This window comes from Bos grunniens, chromosome 19, assembly GCF_055505025.1.
Source record: "Bos grunniens cultivar Pamir isolate PY7600 chromosome 19, Bosgru_T2T1.0, whole genome shotgun sequence".
Taxonomy (NCBI): domain Eukaryota; kingdom Metazoa; phylum Chordata; class Mammalia; order Artiodactyla; family Bovidae; genus Bos; species Bos grunniens.
The window spans coordinates 53,286,595-53,309,986 of NC_141183.1; the positions used below are offsets into that span (position 1 = coordinate 53,286,595).

At 38.5% G+C, this 23,392-nt stretch overlaps 1 protein-coding gene and 1 non-coding gene across 3 annotated transcripts in view; both read right to left on the reverse strand.

The window, feature by feature from the left end:
* The window catches only part of GDPD1 (glycerophosphodiester phosphodiesterase domain containing 1), a 51,037-nt gene extending 31,211 nt beyond the window's left edge, over positions 1–19,826 (reverse strand). For both annotated transcript variants that reach the window (XM_086360611.1, XM_086360610.1), the window contains exons 1-2: positions 19,583–19,826; positions 2,843–2,885 (exon numbers count right to left, since the gene is read on the reverse strand). Coding sequence is in view for 1 of the 2 variants with exons in the window: in XM_086360610.1 (XP_086216736.1) it covers positions 2,843–2,885; positions 19,583–19,724 (185 nt within the window). In the remaining variant the exon portion in view is untranslated. The remainder of the gene's footprint in view (positions 1–2,842; positions 2,886–19,582) is intronic.
* On the reverse strand, positions 3,637–3,743 carry LOC147352675 (U6 spliceosomal RNA). The gene has a single exon (XR_015148461.1). It is a non-coding gene; the product is annotated as a U6 spliceosomal RNA (small nuclear RNA).
* Positions 19,827–23,392: the final 3,566 nt, after the last annotated feature.

Consider the following 23,392-nt stretch of genomic DNA (forward strand, 5'->3'; position numbering starts at 1 on the left):
GTTGTGTCCGACCCTTTGTGACTCCATGGACTGTGGCCTGTCAGGCTCCTCCGTCCATGGAATTTTCAAGGCAAGGATATGGAGTGGGTTGCCATTTCCTCCTCCAATTCATAACTTAAGGTGTCTGTAAGATAATCTTCAAATTTATTTATTTACCTATTTTTTGGCTGCACTGGGTGTCCATTGCTGCATGTGGCTTTCACTAGCTGTGGCAAGTGGGCTCAGTGTTATGGCATGTGGGCTTGGTTGCCCTGTGGCATGTGGAATCTTCCTGGACCGGGGATCGAATCTGTGTCCCCTGCACTGGCGGGCAGATTCTTAACCAGTGGACCACCAGGGAAGTCCATGAAATTATTTTACAAGCCAGATTAAATAACTTTTTACAAACTGTGAAATATAATTATTTCTCTTTCTCAGTACTAATTACTTTAGCCCTACTATAACATAATAAATACATAATGAATTAATTTTCCATATACTCTTAAGGTCCTTTCAGTTTTCTAGATGTAGCTTGTCCATATAACCTCAAGTTTTAACCTCAAACATTTCATATTTTTAAAATGAGCTTCTTCTTCTCCACCAAATGATAGCTTTTCTAGTCCTGATATCTTTTCAATTTTCTGATTAATTTTAACCAGGCTTCCCATACCAACTATTTATACTTTCTTTAATATCATCTTTACCTCCATGTCATAATATACATGCTTTTTCAGTATACACAGATATCAATATATAAATAAGATTTAAATATATGTAACAAGTAAGATCTAAGTTTTAGCTGCTCATTGTATTTTCACTATTTCTTCTTCAACTACTTATCCTATCAAGGATAAACCATACTTAAGCACAGTGTCTGTCTTTTGCCAATTATGGATTATAACTGTTAATTTTTTTCGTATACAATACTTTGAAAATAGTATGCGTAAACAGCTTTTTCTTGTTATTCATGAAGTAGGTATATTTAAGAAAACCTTTCTAAGTGTCCTAGTGGTTAAATAAATAAATATTTATAAATGAAAGTACAATTATAAAAAGTACTTACTGACAATATACTGATGCATTAGACAAAAGAAACAAAAACCCAAATCATTACTACCACCACCACCATCAAAAATATTTTAAGTTTAAAATTAAAGCCTATTTGGTTTAGGTTTTATATAAATTCCAAAGTCAATTAGCAAACAGCCATACAATAAAAGAGTTAAACAGCCTTAATATATGGAAGAGGTGCTTTCTTCTTTTAAAGTACCAGAAAAACCTCCAAAAAACTAGAGTTATAGAAAGCTACCACATGATAGAGAAGGCTGTGGTACTTTTCAATAGTTACTGCTTGAACAAAACAATATAAAAACAAACTGCTTGAAGACAGGAAATGAAATGTTGTATCCAGCAGGTAAAAATCATCTAAATTAGACATTCTTTGAATATAAAAAAATTTTTCAGGGGATCAAAATCTTCAAAGATAAAAAAAATATTTAGGTACCATCCTTAGAAATAATGTATTATACAAATGCATCATCCTTAGAAATAGTTTATTATACAACTCAGTGTCTTAATTTCATAAGTAAGAGTGGCTGGTAAAGATTTAGCAATAATACATGGAGAAAAACTTACAAAATAACATACTTTTACATACAGAATGCTAAAACCACTCAGTCATGAGCAGTTTCTCCCCCAAGTAAAAATATATCACCACATCACAGGCAAAAAGTATCTGATAAATGATAGTCAATGTAGGTGTGTGTGGGTGTGTATATGTGTGTGTGTGAATCACAGTGAAAATTGTTCACATAAAATTAAACATATATTTTGTTACAGGAGCTAGCTACATAATCTCAGTAGAGAAGATAAAGTAATTTACATTATTCTGCTTCACCATCAGTGACAGGAGGAAAGAATTTGCATTTTAGAGCTGTAAGAGATTTGAGATTACAGTCAAAAGGCATCATATTTTAGAGGAGGAAGAATAAGCAATGCCAAATATAGAAGGATAGGATTTAGACAAAATGACTATGGAAAAGCAGTACCTCGGGACCTGAAAACAGGAAAAAAACTCTCAAGTGTCTTTGAATGATGAGAAATAGAACTAAACCTTAAGCCAAGTTATCCTGATTTATTAGCCCCAACTGTGTACATAAAAATGGTTGAAAATTATATAAGAAAATATTTTCCTTAGTAAATATGCATAGTAATGTTTTTCATGGGGGTTAACTTACCAAGTTTCCTATCTTATTTTTCAGGGAAAAGAAAACAGTGTTCTCAGCATTACCACAGACTGATGATAAGCAATTACTTTAAGACCAAGAACAAGGTAGCAATCTGCTTTCGTTCTTGTCTCTCCTGCTGCTTCTCTGTGAGGTGCTCTAAAAGACCTCCATGGGAAATATGAATAATTCAAAAACTGGAAAAAATAATTTACCTTTAAAAAAAAAAAATCTATTACTCCTAAGGCTTCAAAGAAGAAAGACCAGATAACAGGTCGAGGTCTGTGGAAGAATGACTGAGTAGACACATAACCCTACACATAAACAAGAGCCAATGTAACAGTGTTTTCCTCTTCTCTTTCTCTCTGAGACTAATTAGCATTATGCACAGTATGCGCCTTGTTACAAACGTCTTCTTTCAGCTCTGGCACTATAGTGCCAACACGCACATCTAGTTTTTCAGTTAAGCAGAAGACAAACGCTTGTTAGAACACTTCAGACTAACTAACTAAAAGAAAAAAAGATTTTAATAAAACAGAAACAACTATCACAAGCAGATGCTACATGTATACTATCCTTACTCTGTGAATCATCACTTTAATGATAAACTGTAAAAGAATGCCTTTTTATGTACTTACTGTTGAAAGGCTGCCATTGTATTCTCCAAATTTTCTCCAGCACCTGTGAAAACATTAAATTGAAGCTAATTTGAATATTTTATTTTCCCCCCAATTCACCTTATATATTTCAAGTAAATCATACATTTGGTACAAATGAGGTAGATATTACAAGTGTTTTAAAGAAGGTAATGGCATTTTGCATTGTTTTTAGGGGCACCAGAAGAATCAGGGCTTCCTAGGTGGTTCGGTGGTAAAGAATCCACCTTGGTTAAGAATCCACCTGCCAATGCAGGAGATGCAGGTTTGATCCCTAGGTTGGGAAGATACCCTGGAGGAGGAAATGGCAACCCACTCCAGTATTCTTGCCTGGGAAATGCCATGGACAGAGGAGCCTGGCCGGTTACAGTCCATGGGGTCGCAAAGAGTCGGACACGACCGAGTGACTGAGCACAGCACAGCACTGCACAGGAAGAATCAAAGATCAAAACACAGTCACAGCAAGCAGTGGGGTTAGAAGAACCTAAGTGATTTTTATTTTTTATTTTTTTTTTTAACATTTAGAATATTTAATACATAGAATGATCACTACACTGAATGTCGGATAGTTACATGAAGTGTTCTCAGGTTAAGCTCAGAGCAAGTCTCTGTTGTAACCAACTGGTTTTGCTAGTGGGGGCAGTATCCTACCGTAAGCACAGTTTATATACATTATTTCACTTGAACAACTCTTCTTTAAAAGAGGAATTGCTCCCATTTTGCAGATGGACACGGAGGCTCAAGGAGGCTACTCCTCTGAACTAAGATTTGAACCCAAAAATATGGAACGCTTCACGAATTTGCGTGTCATCCTTGCACAGGGGCCATGCTAATCTTCTCTGTATCGTTCCAATTTTAGTATATGTGCTGCCGAAGCGAGCACCTAAGTGATTTTTAAGTGCGTTAAACAGTACATTAAAAATATCCATCCTTAAAATAAATTAATTTTTAAAATATGCATCATAACTAATGGCATTAGATTCAATGAAATAGCGAATATTCAGTAAAACTAAAAATCATTGCATTGTTATTACTACTCCCATCATTATAGTAACTGGTGCTTCCACTTACTGAAGTAATAAGTAATACTGAAATTACAAAAAAAGACACAGATAAGAAGTATCTAATTGCCTCTTTTAGCTAATATTATATACTAGGTAGACTCAATTAGCATAAAATATGCAAGCCATAAGTTTTTAGATATTTTAAAACTAAAAGATTTTGGTATTACTAAATGATTAATGGAATGCACAGGAAAAATACTTTGGAAATATTTTCCCAAATATTTTGGAAATTTTTTTTTCCAAACAGTTTTTTCTTAACAAAAATAAGCACTTCAAGTTTATGGTACTGTTCAAGTAACAGCATTACAATGTTTTATATACAATAACATTTGAACATAGTTGCAAGGGTATTCAATTTTTCTTCTTTTATATTGTTAGATTATATTTTTATCATAATCTAATTAATAATGAACAGAAACATAAAGTATGAAGAAATAAATATATTAACCTAATGTTCTAAAAATGCTATCAATTTGGCAGAGAGAAAGGGACACCCTTGTGAAAAAAGCCTCTTTGACTTTAGGTTCACTTTTGTAGAGTCGATGCATAACAAAAGACTGATGAAGCAAATATAGAGAATAAAGTTTTTTTTCCAAAGTAAGTGGTCTTTTTGAGGTTAACTGATTTTTAAAAGTCCAGTCAGTGCCTATCTTAGTCAAAAACTATGGAAATATGTTACACACAGGTAATACTCAAGAACAAAGCACTCAAGAATACCACCAAAAAGAGAAAAGTACTCAAATGGTTATTCGTAGATGAAGTTAGACTACTGACTGCCTGTTGTGACAGAAAGCAAGCAAGTTAATAGGACACGGAGGCCAATTTGAAAAAGCTCTCACTGTCCAAACCTGAGACAATGTTAGAATCAAAATGACGACAGTAACAGACTTTAAACCACTGAGCAAAACAGGATATTCTGAACCCATTTTAATAAATGGACTTAAAGTCTGATAAGGAATGGGGTGTTTATGTAGTTCTAAAGTATTTTCCTACAAAAATACTAATTACAAAGAGAAAAAGAGCAATAACTTCACAATATAAGTCTGGCATCTCCCACTTTGACTAAGTGATCAAAGTCATCATCATTAGTTCTTTCAAGCTGACTTCTGTGTCCTTTTAATTTCCTTGCCTTTGAGTACAATAAACAATCAGTATGGGAATTCCCTGGTGGTCCAGTGGCTAAGACACTGAGATTTCACTGCCGAGGGTACAGAACTAAGTTTCTACAAGCTGCGCACCGCAGCTTAAAAAAAAAAATTAACAAATCAAATTAATATCAGTTATTTCCAGCAGCTGAGGTCAGAATACAAAAGATTTCTTTTCTAATGTACACTATTCTAGCCTTACAAACCCTCCACAATGACTGTGTATTACTTTTTTGGTCAATTTTTAAAAATTTATTTATTTTTAATTGAAGGATAATTGCTTTACAATATGGTGTTGGTTTCTGCCATACATCAACATGAATCAGCCACAGGTATACATCTGTTCCCTCCCTCTTGAACCTCTGAGAGACTCAAAGCCTTAAACACATGCCATATCCCTCCAAAATTCTCTTCACCATAGCATCCCAATCTTCATCCTAGAATGAACTCACTTCCCAACTCCTCCATGAAGCATTTTTTTTTACTCACTCAAGATTACAATAACTCTTTATTACAGTCAAGAGTTCATCCTTATATATTCAATGGAATATTACTCAGCCATAAAAAGAATGAAATAATGCCATTTGCAGCAACATGGATGGGTCCAGAGATTGTTACACTGAGTGAAGTCAGAGAAAGACAAATATCATATGTCATTGCTTATATGTGGAATCTAAAAAAGGGGTACAAATGAACTTATTTACAAAACAGAAATAGAGTTATAGATGTAGAAAATAAACTTATGGTTACCAGGGGATTTGGGGGGGTTTAAATTGGAAGACTTAAATATACACACTGTGTGTGTATGTTAGTCGCTTAGACGTGTCCGACTCTTTGCGACCCCATGGACTGTAGCCTGCCAGGCTCTTTGTCCATGGAATTCTTCAGGCAAGAATCCTAGAGTGGGTTGCCATTTCCTTCTCAAAATATACATACTACTACATATAAAATAGATAACTAATAAGGACTTGCTGTAGAGCTTAATAAGGACTTGCTGTAGAGCTTAGGGAACTCTATGCAATACTCTGTAATACTCTATATGGGAAAAGGATCTAAAAAAGAGTGGATATATGTATATGCATAACTGATTCACTTTACTGTACAACTGATACAACACTGTAAATCAACTATACTCCAAAAAAATTTTTTTAAAAAAGAGTTAATGCCTTAAACTAGCATTTCTTAACCATTTTGGTCTCAGGACTCTTACTGAATACCTCAAAGAGCTTTTGATTATGTGGGTTATATCCATGAGAAAAGACCCTGATGCTGGGAAAGATTGAGGGCAGGAGGAGGAGGAGGTGAGAGAGGATGAGGTGGTTGGATGGTATCACTGACTTGATGGACATGAGTTTGAGCAAGCTCTGGGAGATGGTGAAGGACAGGGAAGCCTGGTGTGCTGCAGTCCATGGGGTCTCAAAGAGTTGGACACGAATAAGCAACTGAACAACAAATCCATTAATAGCTACATATTAGAAACTGACTTCCAAATTAAAAAAATTTATTTGAAAATAACAATAAACCCATTATATGTTAATATAACATTTTATGAAAAATAACTGCCAAAAACATTTAAGGAGTGGAATTTGTTTTACACTTTTGCAAATCTCTTTAATGTCTGACAATAGAAGGCAGCTAGATTCTCATATCTGCTTCAAACATACATATCAACCTTCACATAGATAGTTGGAAAAGAAAGCTTCTTCTTCGATACTGTACCGAAATTCAACAAATAGTAGATTCTTAAAAGTTGGCTGTAACACGGAATCTGAACCATATCACTGACTTTTTCCATTACATGAAAATCAATTAGTCCGTCTTGAACTTTGAATGGATCTTTCACCCATGCATGGTTTTATAATAAAATGCACTGGTTTTTGGAAAATATTGATATACTGAATCATGCTGATCTTCTAAATACTGACTGACACATTTCATTATACAATATTTTTTTTATACAATATTTTTTAAACATCACATTTGTTAATAACTTATATCAGGAAAATCAAATTGGAAAGCTACTAAGCTCACTGTGGATGATATATTTTTCAAAAGTCTAATTCTTGCTTAAAAGCTCAAACGTAATCATTTAACAGAAGGCAGCTAGATTATTTTTCTTCTAATGGAAGACTCACTTAATTAATTTTCAAGAACACAACTGTCCAGTAGTCAAGTCTAAATAACCAGTGTGTCAGTTTTTTAAGTAAAAATGCTTGGCGGGGTCGAGGGGGAAGGCTAATTCAGCTCAGAATTCAATCAACTTCACAAGTGCTTTTCCTCAAGACAATCATGTACATACTTTAGTATGCAGCAAAAGTGTTTGTGTAATCCCACACACACAAAAACATTTGTCACAGGATACTAAAAGTTACATATATATACTCATGGGTTGAACTTCAATGAAATTAATAACTTTCTAATTCATCAAAGATATTCTTATGTGAAACTGCCTGAGTGCAGGATGCTGAGGAATATAATGGCTACTAGTACATTTTGTACCAGTATTTTCATCTGTCCTAAAGCAACAGCAGTTTTACACACTACGCCAATGTCACTAAGGTGAAAAAGGAAGAAACGCCTTATAAAAATAGTGTTGACCTTGCAGGCCCATGAAAGGTTCTGGGGACTCCCAGAATTCCACAGACCACACTTTGAAAACCGCGGTCTTAAACCGTCAACAATGAGATAAGTCAGAGGAGTGGTCCCCTGTGGCGATGGAGGAGGGTAGACGGGGAAGGGGTTCTTATGGGATTCTAGAAATGTTATGTACTTTGATCTGAGTAATGGCTACTTGGATGTACACATACATTAAAAAAAATGAAGCTGTACACTTAAGGTTAGGGCTATTGTCGCTGTTGTTCAGTCGCTAAGTTGTGACTCTTTGCGACCCCATGGACTGCAGCACGCCAGGCTTTCCTGTCCTCCGCGATCTCGCGGAGTTTGCTCAAGTTCATGTCATTGAGTTGGTGATGCTATCTAACCACCTCACCCTCCCTCGCCCTTTTCTCCTTTTGCCTTCAATCTTTCCTAGTATCGGGGTCTTTTCCACTGAGCTGGCTCTTTGCCATCAGGTGGCCAAAGTACTGGAGTTTCAGCTTAGTGCTACTACATGTATGCCATTCCTAAAATTTTCTTAAGAGCTTTTATTAAAATTTATTTTCTTTAATTGGAGGATAACTGTTTTACAATGTTGGGCTTGTTTCTGCCGTACAACTTGAATCCATCGTAATTATAAACATATCCCCCTCCTTGGGAGCCCCCCTCCCCCATCCTACCCCACTCCTCTAGGTCATCACAGAGTGCCAGACTGGGCTCCTTGTGTTATACAGCTGCTTCCCACTAATTATCTATTTTACCCATGAATATGTATATATGTCAATACTACTTTCTCAATTCATTCTTCTGTCTCCTTCCCACGCTGTGTAAAAAGCTTTTATTTCTAAATCGTAATTTTAAAAAATTCTAGTACATCCACCTGAACTCTGACAAGGCTTTTTGAAGGCAATTATCTTTTTAAATATTTATTTATTTGGCTGTACCAGGTCTTACTTGCAGCATGAACAATCTTCAATTGTGGCATGCAGGGTCTTATTCCCTGACCAGTGAGTGAATCCACAGAAAAAGGCAGCTTTCATTCCAATCCCAAAGAACGGCAATGCCTAAGAATGTTCAAACTATCTTACAACTGCACTCATTTCACATGCTAGCAAGGTAGTGCTCAAAATCCTTCAAGCTAGGCTTCAGAAGTACATGAACCGAGAACTTTTGGATGTACAAGCTGCCTTTAGAAAAGGCAGAGGAAACAGAGATCAAATTGCCAACATTCGCTGGATCATAGAGAAAGCAAGGGAATTCCAGAAAAACATCTACTTCTGTTTCCAAATTGATCCATCACTGTGGCAAATGGAAAGGGAAAAAGCAGAAAAAGTGACATTTTATTTTCTTGGGCTCCAAAAGCACTGTGTACAGTGACTGCAGCCATGATATTAAAAGACTAATGCTCCTTGGAAGGAAATCTAAGACAAACCTAGACAGCTTGTTAAAAAAGCAGAGACCTTGGCTTCTGGTTCAAGACGGCCAAGGAGAAGGACGTGCACTCATCTCCTCCTGCGAGAGCACCAAAATTGCAACAAGCTGTTGAACAACTACTGACAGGAGGATGCTGGAACCCACTAAAAAAAGACACCTCACGTCCAAAGGCAAAGAAGCCGCAGCGAGACAGTAGGAGGGGCACAATCACAATTAAATCAAATCTCATACCCGCAGGGTGGGTGACCCACAGACTGCAGAACAATGATACGAAAGACGTTCTCGCACTATTATGAAGGTTCTGAACTCCACATCAGGCTTTCCAGCCTGAGGATCCGACAAAGGAACTGGGAATTCTCAGGGAATCTGGTCTTATGGGTCAGCAGGATTTGATTAGAGCTCTTCCAGGGGATGGAGGGAAACGGAGACTCCAGTCTTGGAGGGCACAAACAAAATTTTACACACACCAGGACCCAGAGGAGAGGAGCAGTGACCTCACAGGAGACTACCTGCTCATGTTGGGGGACCCCTGTGGAGGCATGGGTCAGCAGGGGCTCACCACAGGGACGGAGGCACTAGAAGGTCCCCCTTGGCCTTCTTGGACTTCACTATTAATCCTCCCATAGAGCCTGTAGACCCCAGGGCTGGGTCACCTCAGACCAAAAAACTATCAGGGAGGGAGGTAACTGGATTAAAGCTTTAGTGAGCAAGGCTCTGCCCACCTTGCTTTAAGAGCAAGACCCAGTTTTTCTCATGGCCAGACCCTCCCATCAAGAAGCTTACACAAGCCTCTTAGCCTCATGCATCAGAGGGCAGACAGAAGAAGCAAGAAGCACAGTCTCACAGCAGCTAAAAAACTGTATTACAGAAAGTGAGTTAATCATGATGAAAAAGCAGAAAGTTATGTCCCAGATGAAGGGACAAGATAAAATCCCAGAAAAACAACTAAATGAAGTAGAGATAGGCAACCTTCCAGAAAAAGAATTCAGAATAATGATAGTGAAGATGATCCTGCTACTGCTACTGCTGCATGATCCAAGATCTCGGGAAAAGAATGGAGGCAAAGGTTTAGAGAGGCAAGAAATGCTTACCAAAGACCTAGAAGAACTGAAGAACAAACAGAAATGAATAATACACTAGAAGGAATCTACAGCAGAATAACTGAAGCAGAAGAATGGATAAATGACCTGGAAGACAGAATGGTAGAAACTGCCAGTGCCACACAAGAGGATATAAAAAAACAATGAAAGGAAATGAAGACAGACTGAGACCTCTGGGACAGCATTAAATGCACCAATATTCGCTTTATAGGGATCTCAGAAAGAGAAGAGAGAAAGGACCTGAGAAAATATTTGAAGAGATAATAGCTAAGAACTCCCTGAACATGGAAAAGGAAATAGTCAACCAAGTCCAGGAAGCACAGAGTCCCAGGAAGGATAAACCCAAGGAGGAACACACTAAAACACATAATCAAACTGACAAAAATTAAAGACAGATAAAATATTGAAAACAACAGGGGAAAAACAACAAATAACATACAAGGGAACTCCAACCAGGCTATTAGCTTAAGCTAATAATGGCTCTTAAGCCAGAAGGGAAGGGCATGATATATTTACTGTGATGAAAGGGAAGAAATTACAATCAAGAATACTCTACGCAGCAAGACTCTCCTCCAGATTTGATGGAGAAATCCAAAGGTTTCCAGACAAACAAAAGTTAAGAGAATTCAAACCAGCTTTACAACAAATGCTAAGGGAACTTTTCTAGGCAGGAAGAACAAGAGAAGAAAAAGACCTACAGAACATAAAATAAACCCCAAACAATTAAGAAAAAAGTAATAGGTTCATACATTTCAATACCCACCTTAAATGTAAATGGATTAAATGCACCAACCAAAAGACACAGACTGACTGGGTGGATGAAAACGTGCATGTATGCACTTCCACTTATCACATCACTCTGCTTGATCCCCTCAAATTGTATGTAATTATTTTATATTGTTAAATTAATCATGTCTCCATTATGGCTTGCAATTGTAATTATCTTTTATTTTTTGTCTGGCTATTGATTGTAAAAACTGATAAACATCTTTTACTATTGTGATTATGTAACAATTAATATCCTGATTGGCCAACAGAAAAATAATAGAACTCTATATCACCAAAGCTAGGATCTAATAGAAAAATCTATAATCACTTTTTAAAATCCAGATACATATCAAAATTACCTTGAAATTTTTTGAAAAATACAAATGCTCACGAATTGCTTTTTTTCTCCAGAGCTCCACATGTTTCTAATGAGCAGTCACGTTTAAAAACAACTGGATTATATGATGATCTTTTACCTAGTTTGTTTCACTTTTTCTATTTCATATTCAGTGCTTCCATTTCATTTAGTTTATGTTCTCCAATTTCCCCATCTTTTTTTTTATATTCTTTCTCAAGCCTTTATCAGGTGTAGTAGAAAAGCTTTTGTATATACACATATATATGTATAATATATATATATATATTTTTTTTAACAAAAATAAAAAGCAGAGACCTTCATACAGGTTTCTCAGGAGGCAGGTAAGGTAGCCTAGTATACCCATCTCTTGAAGAATTTTCCAAAATTTGTTGTGATCCACACAAAGGCTTTAATGTAGTCAAGGAAGCAGATGTTTTTCTGGAATTCTCCTGCTTTTTCTATGATCCAACAGATGTTGGTAATTTGATCTCTGGTTCTTCTGCCTTTTCTAAATCCAGTTTGTACATCTGGAAGTTATTGGTTCATGCATTGCTGAAGCCTAGCTTGAAGGATTTTGATCATTACCTTGTTAGTGTGTGAAATGAGCACAACTGTACACTAGTTTGAACATTCTTTGGCATTGCCCATCTTTGGGATTAGAATGAAAACTGACCTTTTCTAGTCCTGTGACCACTGCTGAAATTTTCCAAATTTGCTGGCATATTGAGTGCAGCACTCAATATGTGTACTTTGTCAGCATCATCTTTTAGGATTTGAAATAGCTCAGCTGGAATTTCATCACCTCTACTAGCTTTGTTCATAGTAATGCTTCCAAAGGTCCACTTGACTTCACATTCCAGGATGTCTGGCTCTAGTCATTTGTGATCACACCATCATGGTTATCCGGGTCATGATAGACCTTTTCTGTACAGTTCTTTTCTGTATTCTTGCCACCTCTTCTTAATCTCTTCTGCTTCTGTTAGGTCCTTGACATTTCTATTTTCTGTTGTGGGCATCTGTGCATGAAATGTTCCCTTGTATCTCTAATTTTCTCAAAGAGATCACTAGTCTTTCCCATTCTATTGTTTTCCTCTATTTCTTTGCATTGATCACTGAAGAAGGCTTTCTTATCTCTCTTTGCTATTCTTTGGATTTAGATGGGTATGTTTCCTTTTCTCCTTTGCCTTTCACTTCTCTTCTTTTTTCTGCTATTTGCCATTTTGCCTTCTTGCATTTCTTTTTCTTAGCGATAGTTTTGACCACTGCCTTCTTTACAATGTTACGAACCTCCGTCCATAGTTCTTCAGACACTCTATTGGATCTAATCCCTTGAATCTATTTGTCACTTTCACTGTATAATCATAAGGAATTTGATTTAGGTCATACCTGAATGGCCTCCTGGTTTTCCCTACTTTGTTCAGTTTAAGCCTGAATTTTGAAAAAGGAGTTCATGATGTGAGCCAGCTGAAGATGAAGAAGCTCTATGTAGTCAGCAAAAACAAGACCTGGAGCTGACTGTGGCTGAAATCATGAGCTCCTTATAGCAAAAAAAAAAACTTAAGTATGCAAACATTACTACTTAAGACCTCTGATCTACTTTATAAGTTTATGAAATAGCTGGTACTAAATAAAATATTAAAAAGGTGGTCAAGATATTAATAATTAAGAGAAGCTAGATACTGTGCTTAGTGCTCTCTACATTATTTCATTAAAATGCCCACAATCATGCCAAGCATTACTATCTCCAGAAATAAGATTAGGTGAGGTCACATAAGCCAAGAAGGGGAACTGAGATTCAAGCATAAGCAGTATGACTTCAGATCCCACACTTTTTACTACTAACTATGCTGCAGTTTCTATGCTGGCAGTCATATATCTCTTTATTTCAGCTTTACAAATATATTATTAATGTTGTCCCTTATTTCCATATTCTTATACTTGCTTGCAAAGCTTGAAGATAAATCCCACAACGATAATACCCACAAATTACTTGTTAGATTCATATGGTGAAAGCCTGGGGAGTAACTAAGGGACTAATTTAAAAGTCTGCCACTCCTCTCTAAGGAATTATTTGGTGATAGCTCTTCTCTCATGAAATGGTTTGAATTTCTTCTCTTGCCAATTATCGTAACATCATTCATAAAGCACGCTTGCTATTAGTTTTTCTTTTCCTTCAATAAGCAGGGGATGCCTGGCTTAATATCTGATTTTGCAAATAACCACTCTACATGGAAACAAGTTTAATTTTTAATTAATTATGAAATGTAGTAGAGAATGAGAATATATTTTACATGCTCTTCTACTATAATTTGTTTATAATTTCTCTGCTCATGTCCTCCTGCCTCCCTCTTCACCAGTTCATATTTTCTATTTCTTTGAGAAACCATCACTTCCCAACACTATACAAAGCTATACCTTCCAATTCATTCAGTGTTAATTTTTCCTCTTATAGTGCTTCATAGTTACTTTGTGAGTGGTTAATATCTGTTAGGATAGGAAAAGTAAAGGAAACACTCTCTTTTGTATTTTTTGTTAGATGTAAATACAGAAAAGGAAAGAAATATCTGTTCAGTTTCCTTTTTTACCTCCCAAATGTTTTATATACCAGTAAACATTCAACAAGGTTTCCCTGGTAGCTCAGAGGTAAAGAATCTTCCTGCCAATTTAGGAGATGTGGGCTCGATCCCTGGATTGGGAAAATTCCCTGGAAAAGGAAATGGCAAACCATTCCATTATTCCTGCCTGGGAAATTTCATGGACAGAGGAGCCTGGTGGGCTACAATTCATGGGGTCGCAAAAGAGTCAGACACAACTTAGCAACTAAACAACAACAACATTCAGTAAACATTGTAGGCCCGTTTAGACCTATTTTACAGTTAGCCTCCAATCACCACCATCAACATCTTTTGTATACATGCTATATGTGTGTGATGTTTATAAAACCAATGACAAACATGACCATGTGCTCCAGCCACAAAAGAACTTCCAAATTAAATATTTTCTGATACTGGAGAAGACAGTTTAGTGCAAATAAAACATTTTAATGTTGGAAGACATCATCCTATCTTAACTTAAAAAGGAGCTATTCAATAAATCAAGCAACAAAGTTGAGTTCCTTCACTTCTAAACTCACACATTAATTCAATATTTATAGTGCACCTTGGAAACAGTATATATGATTGCTGTAAGAGTATAAAGAGCTTTTAAGGACTGCTGCTGCTGCTAAGTCATTTCAGTTGTGTCCAACTCTGTGCGACCCCAGAAACGGCAGCCCACCAGGCTCCGCCATCCCTGGGATTCTCCAGGCAAGAACACTGGAGTGGGTTGCCATTTCCTTCTCCAATGCATGAAAGTGAAAAGTGAAAGTGAGGGCGCTCAGTCGTGTCCGACTCTTCGCGACCTCATGGACTGCAGCCTACCAGGCTCCTCCGTCCATGGGATTTTTCAGGCAAGAGTACTGGAGTGGGTTGCCATTGCCTTCTCCATTTAAGGACTAGAGATGGTATATACAAAAGAACATTTCTCAATATGTGGGATCCCTGAACACTGCAGAATTCTTTTTTTAGGGAAAATATCAGCGAGATTTATATTTGCAGACATAAGAAAAAATTTAAACACATCAGTAGCACAGAAGGATGATATTCAAAGTATATACTGATACAGTGGCAGCACTTACCAACTAATCACCTCATGTGTGCTCTTTTCCATGTGTTTTTTTGCTATCTATCTGATTATACTTTCACATTTTTCTGTAACGACATTCAATTTTTCTAAGTTTGTATATAGTTTAAGATATATGTATACAGTTTAATATATATGCACAGCCATTGCTGAAAATAACTGTACATTTTAGTCTACTTTATTAAGCAGGAAAATGTGTGCATGCTAAGTCACTTCAGTCATGTCCAACTCTTTGTTACCCTATGGATAGTAGCCTGCCAGGCTCCTCTATCCATGGGGATCCTTCAGCAAGCATACTGGAGTGGGTTACCGTTTCCTTCTCCAGGGGATCTTCCAGACCCAGGGATGGAACCCACATCTCCTACACCTCCTGCATTGGCAGGTGTGTTCTTTACCACTAATGCCACCTGGGAAGATAAAGGATGAATGATTCCACTGTTAGCAAGATATCAGTAGGAACAAGCGAGTTGGGAAAAAAGTCTTCACTGACAAGTAAGGAAGATTTCCCTGAAAACAGGAATGCAGAGAAAACAGAGAAGCTGAAAAGAACTGATACCCTGCCGTGCAGAATATGTTTCAGGGTGCAACTGCAGAACGTTACTTCTAGTGACACTCTGAGACTCAAACAGATGCTTCAATTTCCTCCTTGAGGAATTAAAGTTTAGGACTCAGAAATAACCAGTGTCCATCAGCAATATTTACCCTCAAGCTTATCACCTGCTAAATCAATCTGTGGCAAAATGCCCACATTTGGGCAATACTTTGCCTTGTAACCATGGGTGAAAGATTAAAAGGTCAGGTGAGGATTTTATGAGTTGATTTTTTTTTTTTTTAATTCTTTTGCCATTGAACCCTAGTAAACCCTACTGCTTAATTTAATTGGTCCATAGAAATAGGTTAGGAAGTATGAGAAAGTTATTTCCCTGCTATCCTAACTCTAGTTAACTTAGTGGGCATCTGAAATAAGTATATATATAGTATGATTCCAAGGGTAGTAAAATATGTACTTAAAGGATATATTTAAAAATATATTTTAAAAGGGAATACTTCAAAATACGTACTTAAAATATGTACTTCAAAATGTTAACAAAGATTATGTCTACTGATAGTGAGTTTTAGGAACTACTTTTTCTTTTTTCATTTCTATTATTTTCCAAATTTTTCATTAATACAATGAACATGAATTACTTACGCAACTGTCAAAAATATTATTAAAATTCACAATGTCATTGAGAAACAATAAAAATAGCCTTTGAGAGTATGGCTTGCTCTTGATTTAATCCAAGGGGTACATCTTTGATCTTATTGGTATTTCATTAATACACTGCTGCTGCTAAGTTGCTTCAGTTGTGTCCGACTCTGTGCGACCCCATAGACGGCAGCCCACCAGGCTCCTCCATCCCTGGGATTCTCCAGGCAAGAACACTGAAGTGGGTTCATCAATACACTGTAGTTACAAAAAGTGTTCTTTGGACAAATAGATTAGGAAACACACGGAAAGTACCCAGCACAAAGTAGATAATTAGCAGACAATAAGCTATTATTTTAAGTGTAGGTTACAATTTGTACTAGAGGCTAGAGACTCAAGCATTAATAAAATCTAAAATCTGCTCTTGAGGAACTCACAGTCTAATAAGGGAAGCAGATATCCTACCACAATATAATGCAATACAACCTACATGTTACCTAGGTAAGAACAAAGCAGGCCTATACCATTTAATTTTTAAAACAAAGCATTTTCTACTTTCAAGGACAATCAATCAGCAAAAAGCCAAAGTGTTCATTAAAACTTTGAAAACATTAAGTACACTGGTGATCTCATTTTTTCCTCATTCAACTCAAAGTTCTATTGCAAAATATGAATGTGACCCCATGTATCCATGCTTACATTTCTAAACAATTCTATGGCATTCAAAGTGCTTTCTGTACACCTAATCCTCATAACAACCCAAAGGGAAGCAAGGTAAATGGTTTACATTTATAGATAAGGAAACTAAAACTGAAGCTTATTCCCAAGGTTAACTAGTTATAGATTCAGAATCTGACTCAGGTGATAATGCTTTTATAGAGACATAACAGTATACAGTAACAGTTTTTTTAAGTTAAAGCAATTCAGGTGTATATACTTTATACACCTATCGTGATCAATGTTTCAATCTTGGAGTGGTTATACACCTGGGTTACATGAAATACGTTATCTGCAATGTTGATGATATGCATGGAGAAATATGCACAGATAGCACCACTTGCTATTATCAGTGTCCAAGAGAAAAATAAAAAGCAAGTAGAAGCTGACTGCTTCCTAGTCTATTATTTTCCAGAAACTTACTATCTTGAGTTCCAAAGTGGTTTTTAGTAAATATATTCTCTATCACTCTGGTTCAACTGTATTCTTTGATATACATACTCAACAAAAAATATATTAAGCACTATCACACAGGAACTTACTAAGTGCTTCAGGACTGTACATAGATTTCATATCCTACAGAGTTAACAATATTATTTCTTCTGAAATAAAATCTAGATCACCCACAATGACAGTTTAGAAAGCTTTTTAAGAAGATCTAGTTTTATTTTGTTTTGATTTGGGTTTTTAGTAAGCATACTTTTTTTTTTTTTAAATCAGTAAACACTGATTTACTGATTTAAAAGTCAGCAGGTAATGCTCATCTCCAGAGTAGGACTACTACCATTGAAAATACTTCTACAGGGACAACTCAAACACAAAAGTTGTATTTTGGCTTTACCTACAGTTTACTTCTGTATCTATTAAAATATAGGTAAACCAAATGAGAACTAACATGTCATTTAGCTGGTGATAGATCCCTTAAAATCTTTGATAGTTTTCATGAGTGGGAGACTAGCATAACCATTGAAGTCACTATTTAGTACTTTATCTTCTTTTTTTCTTTTTTGGCACACCACAGGGCATGCTGCTGCTGCTGCTGCTGCTAAGTCGCTTCAGTCCACGCTCATTGCATTGGAAGTGCAAGTCCTAACCACTGGACCACCTGGGAAGTCCTACGTTTGTTTAACTGATAAAATTATACAGATTTTACAGCAGCGTGCAAATGTACTTCTGTGATATTTAAAACCTTATTCCTGGCCTGCAAGGAGATCCAATCAGTCCATCCTAAAGGAGATCAGTCCTGGGTGTTCATTGGAGGGACTGATGTTGAAGCTGAAGCTCCAATATTTTGGCCACCTGATGCGAAGAGCTGACTCATTTGAAAAGACCCTGATGCTGGGAAAGATTGAGGGCGGGAGGAGAATGGGACCACAGAGGGTGAGATGGTTGGATGGCATCACCGACTCAATCGACAAGAGTTTGGGTAAACTCCAGGAGTTGGTGATGGACAGGGAGGCCTGGTGTGCTGCAGTTCATGGGGTTGCAAAGAGTTGGACACGACTGAGTGACTGAACTGACTGACTGATTATTCCTGGCCCATTTTTATTAACAAAAGGAGTAATGGTACTAAATTAAATTTTTGACTGTAAACTCCTAGAATTTACCATTTCAAGTAAATTCCAAGCAATTTTAACCTAGTTTAACATTCAGCTCTAAAGAACAGCTAAAACTGAATGAAATAATCCAAACTTACAACATCTTATACATCATACTTGAAATGAAAATAAAAGCATATTATTACACAATAATGAAGAGGCAAAGATGTGGCCTGCTGTCTGAGAAATGAGAGGGGGAACTATCTAGGTTCCTTCTGGCAAGGCACTGTTTCAAAAGAAACTTCTTTCTTGTCTTCAAACAATAAGGTCCTGTCACAAAACCCAATCTTTTTTTTTTTTTTTTGGAAATCCACACGTCACTCCTGGGGTGCAAGGTGGGGTTGGGGAAAAAAAAAAATAGGTGCGAGGTTTGAAGCCTTGGGAATCAGGACACCCCCGTTTCTTGTCCCAGTCCAGCTCAAGCTCTAACTGTGACCTTGGGAAGTGTCCCCGGCTCGGGAACTTGGATTCCCCCTCTTCTCAGTTACCCTGCTCAGGAGGAGGGATGGAGGGGTGGAGAACTGGGACCGGCCCCCAGGGACTGCGGATGCCCGGGCTGCACCACGCTCCACGTTCACGCAGCTCCTCGGCCCTGGAAAGCAGTTCGCCCCATCTTCCCACAAGCTCCTCCACTGGCTTGTCTCGGAACAAGTCTGTTCCCGGGTTCCCCCGGCAGGATGCCCGCGGATCGGCCCGGGGCTCCCCACTGGTGCCTCCGCTGCAGGGAAGCGACCCTGAGATTATCCTTCCCTTCGCCGAGAAGTCTCCCATCTACCGTTCATTCTCACCCCGGTCCTTCCTCCTTCGGAGAACCCCTGACTTCCCTGCCCCCAAGAGATTCCCATCTTGGCTCAGTTTCAAGACCCTCTCTTTCCTTCAGAAGACCTCCCCTTCACATTGTCTTTACCTCCAGGGGACCCTCAGTTCACACACGCCCATCCTTCCTCAGATTCACACGTATTTCCACCCGCCTGCCTTTTGCCGAGGAGCCTCAGCTCCAGTCGCGGGGCCGGGGGGTAGGGTGGGGGGAGCCTCCCCCACTTCCGCCATCTGGTTTTGGGGACCCCTCTCACCTCCGCGGTGAGAGATGTGTTTACTGAGGAATCGTTGCTTCTTTCGCTGGTGCAGCAAGGTCGGGTATTTGAGCAACAAGAATGAAGTCACCAAGTACCCTCCCAGGGTGGAGAGGAGGTAAAAAGCCGCGGTGGACGACATCTCAGCCCCCGTGTGAGGAAGCCTCCCGCCGCCTGGCCCTCTGAACTCCGCTGATACGGTCGCAACGGCTGCGCCGGCGGCGGCGGCTGCTGCTCGAGATCTGCTCGCCCCCAGCCGGCGCCCGCGGTGCAGCGCACTTGTCGGCGCCTGCCCACCGCGCACGCGCAGCCGGACTCGGGCAGCCGAGCAACAAAGGAGCCTCGGCACGCAGGCGCGCTCCGGTAGGAGCCTGCGGAGGTCCCAGCGCGGGCGTCTGTCACCTAGCTTTGTGGTCCGGCTCGCGGCCCTATAAAGGAGAAAGCTTGGAAACCCGCCAGTGCCTCTGCCGTCGTTCCCACACAAAAGGCTGTTCAAGGAGAGCCTTCAGGAAGGCCTGACGTAATTAGAAAGTCCACGTCAGAAAAGAATCACTCCGGGTCGCGTCGTTAGCCTCTGCTCGAGGAAATGCAAAGAACTCTTACCGCAGGAGGAGTTAAGGCTTATTAAAGCGAATAATAAACACACCCATTTGTCTAGCCAAGCGAGAACTTTCTCCGTTGTCGCACATATGCGAGGTGCCAGTTTATCAGTCAAATATTTGAGAGATGGCTCTTCGCACATTTCACTGAAATTGCAAACTTCGTTCCTCGGACATGGTCGACAAATATTTGTGGACTTGTTCAAAAATAAGGAAACGTTGACAGTGTTACAGGTTATCACTTCAGTCTTGGGAAGACTGGAAACTAAATTCCCTTTCATTCTACACATTCCAAACTATAGTTCTAAGAGTCACATTTAAGTGCAAAAGAATTAACCCAGGGCTGAGGGAGAAAATCTGGTCATAAGAACAGATCTCCCACAGAAGTAGAAGGCAGAGTGATTATTTAAAATCATGTGACTCTGACCTGAAGCAAACTTCTGTTTTCTTATCTGAAAAATGAGGAACATTTTTACTAAATGTTAACTTACAACTCTTTGTTAATAATGACTTCCAAAGATTCTTGTGTCCTTTAAGAGGAATTTAAACAAAATTTAATTTTATTTTATAAATTTAATAAAATTTAGAGGATTCTTGAAAACAAAGGCCTTCAGTAGATTTTAAAAAGTAGCAGAAAAAGACTTTTACATCAGTTCACCATCATAGTGAGGCAGGAGGTAGATGGGCCCCAGGCTAGGTATTTACAACTGGTCTCCTGTTTCTTGGGATGAAAAAAAGATGGGCTTCAGGCTGGACATTTAAAATTAGCCTCCAGTTTGCATTCCCTGAGACAGGAGATAGATGGGCTCCCATTTGCCCTCTGAAATGGAAGTAACATCACAAATAGAGTAAATAGCCAGGCTTTGTCTCCTGTGTCACCTTAATATAGTCATGACAGCAACAGAGAGGGGCTAAACCTTGTTTGAGTAAAGGGTCAGGACGTCATATATTTCCCATCCTTGGGGGTCAAAAAGAAGAGGGCACCACCCCATAATATGTGACGCTAAGGCTCCCACATAGGACTCTGGGCTGGAATCCAACTTGGAAAAAAGTTGCATACACACGTTGGAGAGGGTGCTAGGGTAGGTCAGGTGTGGAAAAAGAAACCAGATAATTGGCCAAAGGTAAACAAAAAACCAGAACTGTCCTATAAAAATGACTTAGCCACCCCTGTACTGCCACTCCTCCCTGGGGAGGACACCCACACCTTTTCTCTCCAGGTGTGCATCTCTGCCTTGCTTCTATCTTAGCTGTTCCTGTGTGCTCTCCCATTTGTTGTTGTGCTGTCTCTGCTAATATACTTTGTACTTGCATTTACAGTTTTTGCCTCCGTGAGAAATGCATTTTTCACTGGGTACTAGAGCCAGTGAAATATATAGCTTCCGGCCTCTAGCCCTTGCTGGTTTGGTGGCTAGGATTTCTGGTTTTCATCCAGGCTACCCAGTTTCAATTCCTGGGCAGGGAATTAAGCTCTCACTTCATGCCACTGCTCACTACTGCTTCTCCGAGATTAATAGTAGTCTTATTTTTTGGTTTAACACCAGTATACCCAAAGAAATGATAAAGCCTTTATAGAAGAAAGAGAACTAAGTATAAAAAATTCCAAATACAAGCAAACTTAAAAACTTTTTAAGGAAATGTTTTGAAATATCACATTTCACATTTAAGCCCTTGATACATCTGAAATTGACTTTGATGAAAGTTGTGAAGTAGGAATTTAATTTTTTCCCCCATATGAATAACTAGGTGTCCTTACATCTGTTTGTTTCTGTGTTCTGTGAGCCAGTCCCTGGGCCCATACTACCTTGTCTTATTTAACGTAATCTTTATATATGTTATTGCAAGTTCCATTTTTTTTTTTTTTTTAATTTAAGGAAACTCACAAGTTGAAAACTACTGCTTTGTTAGGAATTAGGGAAAGTATCTGTTTCAGTCAGTTCAGTTGCTCAGTCGTGTCCAACTCTTTGCGACCCCATGAATCGCAGCACGCCAGGCCTCCCTGTTCATCTGTTTAGGGCTGTCAAATTATATCCTATAGATTTGCTGTGCTCATGTTTGTTTCCCTCTTCTAAAATGTCACTTGACAGCAATTTTCTTTAAATTTGATGACTATTTTATGATTAGTACAGACATATATATATGATTAGGGCTTCCCAGGTGGCTCAATGGTAAAGAATCTGCCACCAAACAGGAGACTCAGGTTCGATCCCTGGGTCTGGAAGATCCCCTGGAAGAGGAAATGGCAACCCACTCCAGTATTCCTGCCTGGAAAATTGCATTGACAGAGGAGCCTGGCAGGTTACAGTCCATGGGGTCACAAAAGAGTCAGACATGATTTAGAGACTAAACAACAAGTATACGATAAATACTACCAGGGAAAAAAATATGTAACTAAGACTAACCTTCAACTATAGAGGTACCATTAGTCAGATAGAGCTTTGAACTTAGAACCCATAGACACAGCTATACCATTTACAAACTGAGTGACCTTGGGCATATCACTTAGTTTTGGCCTCAGTTTCACATTTATAAAACTTGAGATAATAACATCTAACCTCAAAGCAGTGTTTTGAGGATCTAAGGAAGTAAAATCAAAGTATTAAAAGTAACCTAGAGAGTTCCCTGGTGGCCTACTTGTTAGGATTCAATGCTTTCATTGCTGTGGCCCAGGTTCAATTCTGCAAGCTGCACAGCATAGCCAGTGTAAAAAAAAAAATGTGTGTGTGTGTGTGTGTATATATATCCTATATAAGTAAAGTGTTATGTCAAAAGATAGAATTCTTTCCTTCTGTGGACTTAAAACAAATTCACAACATAAAAGTTGAGAGTTATGTTTTATTGGGGATGGGGGGTGGGGAGAAAGAATTTTAAGACTTCAAGCCCGGGAGATAACCCTGTGAGAATTGCTCTGAAGAGGGGAGGGTTGGAGCCAGGTTATATAGAAGTTTTGCCACAAAGGGCAGGTAGTCTGAACCTCAAAAGAAAACCAGATATTCCAAGTTAAGGAATTCAGTGCCTTTCTATATATGGGAACATGCAAGAGTCTGGCTCACTGAAATCATTTCTTTGATATGTACCTCAGCTATCTGGGGCCAGTATCCAGTGTCTTCCAAACATCCTGAGTTTCCTCAGGGCTCACCATAAGCAGTGGCTGCAGACTGATGGCTGCTAGATGGAGGTATTCTTTCCTTTCTTCATTCCCTCAGGGCTC